The sequence below is a fragment of the Protomyctophum parallelum genome (genome assembly GCF_964188405.1).
Source record: "Protomyctophum parallelum genome assembly, chromosome: 11".
Taxonomy (NCBI): domain Eukaryota; kingdom Metazoa; phylum Chordata; class Actinopteri; order Myctophiformes; family Myctophidae; genus Protomyctophum; species Protomyctophum parallelum.
In genome coordinates this window covers 39,591,577-39,596,576 of record NC_139707.1, presented here as the reverse complement: position 1 = coordinate 39,596,576, position 5,000 = coordinate 39,591,577, and the positions used below count along the sequence as shown (strand labels likewise).

General features: G+C 45.6%; 1 protein-coding gene across 7 annotated transcripts in view; it reads right to left on the bottom strand.

The window, feature by feature from the left end:
- Nucleotides 1-5,000, bottom strand: part of caska (calcium/calmodulin-dependent serine protein kinase a) — a 134,818-nt gene that overhangs the window by 78,871 nt on the left and 50,947 nt on the right. For all 7 annotated transcript variants that reach the window (XM_083775894.1, XM_083775895.1, XM_083775897.1 and 4 more), the window contains exon 2: nt 1,750-1,862. In XM_083775894.1, coding sequence (XP_083632020.1) covers nt 1,750-1,862 — 113 coding nt within the window. The remainder of the gene's footprint in view (nt 1-1,749; nt 1,863-5,000) is intronic.

Here is a 5,000-nt window from a genome sequence, read left to right as displayed (position 1 = left end):
GGAGAGTCATAATTCAAGTGTAACACCCAAAGAACTTAATGAGTTAATGAAAGACTGAAGGTGGAACGAGAGAAAAAGAAATACAGACCCAGAGTAATTCCCCCCAAATTATAGTGTAGGAAATACACATTATTAGATGGAATTAGAATGGAAGCCAGGGCTTTTGTGAGGCCCGTCGCCCTTGTAAATGAAAGCGCTGCTCTTTTTTGTCAGCTGTTCTGAATGTTAAATATCCTGTCGTGGCAGACAAAAGGCCACCGGTAACTCTGCACACAGACCACGGTGCACTGAGACGTGAATGCACGGACAAGGGAAAAAAAGGTGGGGGTTGAAGGACCGCTTCTCGTTGCTTTCTAAAAATACCTGGCTGGGATATATGGGCTGTAGTAAACCTGTCTCACAGAAGACTGCCCTCTTTCCCCCATACTCCTGTCTCCAGAGATTCCACCTTGCACTCCGTCTCATGGCTAATTTATACTCGAAGTCTATTGTACGGCGTTTGTTGCATGCCGAAAATAGCCAATGTACAAGCGACACGACACGATACGATGCATTGTGAAGACTTTCCCCGCAACGTGACAACGGCATGCATCAAAGTATAAATCAGGCTTCCGTCTTTTTGTGCTCCCCTTCTTCTTCCGTTCAATAGAACTCTCACACACTCCACATCTCTCAAATCGATCCGCTGTAAACTCTTGTTCCCTCTCGGCTCTCTCTCTCTCCTGCCATCTCGCATCTCATTGTGTGGTTCATTCATACATGGAGCAACTGGCGGCCCCGGGGGCCACATGCGGGCCCCCCCACCTTCACTTAATGCGGCCCTCAGGTTAATATCAGAATACTGATATATGCCCAGGCGGTGGCGTAACCGTCTGGGCACCCGACTGGTAATCCAGTCGCAGTGTGCCGCGGGTTCGACTCCCGATCCCGACACGGCCTTTACTGCATGTCATCCCCCATCTCTCTCCCGTTTCCTGTCAGCCTACTGTCTGTCCCTTTAAAAAACCAATAAAAGGCGTAAGCCGCAAAGAAATATCTTTAAAAAAAAAAGAATACTGATATATTATTGATTTCAGCTGTTACAATTCCAAACATGCAAACATGACCCACTTTTGTATGTCCAATGTGTTTGGATTTAGTTCATAAAGTGAACATTAAATTAATTTGAAATTAAATAAAAAGGTTATTTTTCAGGATTCCAATCAAATAAAAAGGCCAATTTTTTTTAAGGATTTCAATTCAAATATAGCAAAAAGAAAGCTGATCAACAAGCTCAAAAACAAGACACATTTTGAGCTTGTAGATTGGCTATTTTTGCCACAACAGTAGCAAAAATAGCAATAGCAGAAATAATCAAAGTTGCCCACCCCTGGTGTGGTTGTATCTGACCAGAATCCTGATAGGTGCACATGGTCAACAGCATCACTGTTCGTTCTGTGGAACTATTGACACAACCAGCCCTCACCAGCCCTGGATGACTTGGCATGTTGCACCAGAAGAACATCACGGGGTGCACGGCACGCTTTGCCCTCTCGGTCACCTCGCACCTCGCCGTGTGACATGTTTTGAGTTTGTCAGGCGGAAGTCAACAATCAACTGATCATTATCGTCAGCCTGTGAAAGCCTTTGATATTTATGAGCTAACAGAAACGAGAGTAGTCCAACTGTGTGTGTGTGTGTGTGTGTGTGTGTGTGTGTGTGTGTGTGTGTGTGTGTGTGTAGTGTAGTGTACTGTGTACACATGCATACCTTCTGTGCTGAGCCCAGGGCTGGAGGTGAACTGGGCCACATCGACAATCTTTACAGCAAATTGCTGTCCCGTCTCTCTGTTGATGCATCTTCTCACCACACTGAACGGTCCTCTGCGGGAGACAAACACAGACACACCGTAGGTTAACATCGTGACATCAATCACAGAATGTAAATCTCTGTACCAGACGACCAAACAGTTTTTCTCCCAGGTGGTCGGAGCCTTAGTGATGAAGTGACGGATTGGTCGGTCTGTTTGGTCGACAGACTCGGCACACGACGGTGGAAACTTCGGTTTTTAGAGACAGTTCATCTCTGAGAGACTGTGGGGACCGTACGCAAGTCTCAGAGTTAAAAAAAAAAACACTCCAAATTTCCCTGTGTGTACACACACCACTCTAAAAACCACTCTAGAAAACACAAGAGTTTGCTCTTCAAAACTCACGTCAGGAATTATTACATAACCGGATCACAACAGCAAAAGCTTATAAGGATGGAAAGATAGCGTTATACGGACATCAAGGCCGATTAAGTAGACACACTCTCTCTCTCTCTCTACCCCAAGAGGCAAGCATGGACGAAAACAAGAGCATATGCAGTTGCATGAGCTGGGGGTGAGGTGACCCTGACCCTGAGGCTCTTGTGGGAAGAAAGCTGCGTGTGTGCGTGCGTGCGTGCGTGAAAGAGAGAGACGTGTAGTGGGTACACATCAAGAATTTTCAGCTGGTACTAAAGCATGTACACAACAACAAGCGAGCATTGCAGTTTGGTTCTCTTGGTCGAGGTCAGACAGCTCACCTCCTGTGTGGAGGAAGTGTATTATCCCATTCAGCAGCTAGACAAATAAGAGGTCTAAACTCTCATTGCACCGCTGGTTGGAACCAGCAGGCCGACAGCAGGCCACGGTCACAGTACAGCACAGGACCATCGCCCACCAGACTTGATAAAAGAAAACTCCCGACTACTGCTGCTGCTCTCAGAAGACAGGTCTAAAAGGGCTTGACATAGAGAGGCTGTGGAAAGGTGACGGGCTGACAGTGTAGCCGTGTAGCAGGTAGCCTATATAAAAGAGAGTAAAAGTAAAAGAGAGAAGAAGAGTATTGAGATAACCTCAGTATTGGGGTAACAGAGCGAGGTCACGGCGGTGATTACATTAATGATCTATCGTTCATTGAAATTTTAGGAAGATGTGCTCATTTGAAGCTTGTTGAGCCAGAAGCGTCAAAGGAGAGAAACATCTCAAAAGCTCAAAGTTATGCTTAGACGTCAGTCTCTAGAGGAAACGGCAAAAATTAAATATCAGATGTGCCCGTGCCGTCCGTTTAGCAGTGACGTAAATAGGTTTCCAATGTAATGGGTCCCGGGACCCAGGGGTGGTCTTTTAGATGGGTCTCTAACGTTGTACTCTAAACAACGTTAGAGTACAGTATTGCATCCCAGGACCCCCCGGAGGTTGACATGATGATTTCGCAATTCAGTGAGTCTAAGGATGCAAAGATGCAGGCTATTTGCATCACTGGTTTAGACGGTATAACGGTGTTACCGGGGGGTTGAAAACGCACCAAAGTGAAACCACCCTCCAGAGTGGAATGTTTGAAAACGCCCCGCCCCTCACGTCTCCATCTAAAACGCAGGGCAAAACTCATAACATGTGATGTTGTCATGGCTCAGGTCAGCTAACGTCGTGTATTGCTATTACGTTGGTTGCAGCGGGAGGCATACTTTGGTTAGACATAGCATTGGTCCGACTGGATTAAGGTTGGTGAGGGGTGCGTTAAGGGTTGGGAGAGGGTTAAGGTTAGGTTTAGGTGTGCTGCCCCGTGGGAGGTTAGGGTGAGCCGGTGAGGGTTTTGACATATCGGACCAATGTTATATGTCTAACCAAAGGCATGCACCTGTTGCAGCTGCATGTGGGTGTAAACAAGCAGCTGTGATAGGAAGTAGAACGGAAGTGGTTCTACGCACGCGTGACTGCTCTATATCCGTTTCATCTCTGTGCTGCTGATAAATATGCTATATTCTATATAAATAAATACACGACGATGATCACACCTTCCCATGAATATAAAAACACAACATAGCTATGACTCAAAACGCTAACCACGCCACCTCCAGGCTTTCCACGCGGGAAGGAAAGAACACATGTCTGCCGTCTGAATGTACGATCATTTTGTATCTTTTCTGCTGGGCAGATGTTGTACATTGTCTCACTTAAATCACTGTGCTCTGACAAGTTGCTGAAAGTGTGCGTACTACTGTGTAGCAAGAGTGATTGCATTATCCGTGCCACGCTACAGCACAGAAACATGCTGTGGAAAATGGACTGAATTGAAACTGGGATACAATGACCGGCGAACGAAAGCGGAGCATGTTAATGCCTCCTTTCACGTGTTATATAATGTGTAAAACTGCAAAAAGACTCAAAAACCTTTTTAAACATAAATTGAAAGCATTGACGGATCCCACAAATGATAAATGATCTGGTGCAAAAAAAAAGAAGCCGACAAAAATGCTAGCATAGTCAGGACACATACACAAACGCACGCACGCACACATGCACGCACGCACGCACGCTCCTTCTAAGCAGTTATTTGTGGACCTTGAGGACGTCTACCAGTGTTCTAAATAAATGTAACGATGTGGCCCATCAGGCCATAATAATCACAGAGCGGGTATATAGTTAACAATAAAAGAAGCAATTAAAAACACACAAAAGGTTCATCTGCTGCCTGTCAGCTATATAGGTCCAGTCTCTCTCCAGGCCTCATGTGCTCATCCATATGGGAGAGATGATCAAGGTCACAGACAGTCCTATTAACCCATTTTGACCTGAGATCAGATGCTCAGATCGGATGTCTTCTACATCCCGACAGCTTTCTGAAAAAGTCAGCCGTGTCAGTCGTTCTTCGATTTAAAAAAAATAGCAGACCTGGCGCGCTACGAGCTTGTAGATCTGCTATTTTTCAATAGCTAAAGCATAACATAATGCTAACACCAAAAGGGGTTCCCGCCCCAAAATGGGTTAAAAATAATTCAAAGATGCCAGTGAGAGTTTCATCTGTGTGAAATGTGCATGTGTATAAGTTAACAGACGTGTGCATTTATCTGTTGCTTCCCATCTCGTCATCTTTTCTCCGTCCTCGCTGAACTTCTGGTGAACCGAGAGAGAGAGAGAGAGAGAGAGAGAGAGAGAGAGAGAGAGAGAGCAGTGACTTAGGTTCACCAGCAGAGCATCTTTTAACTAGCTAGAC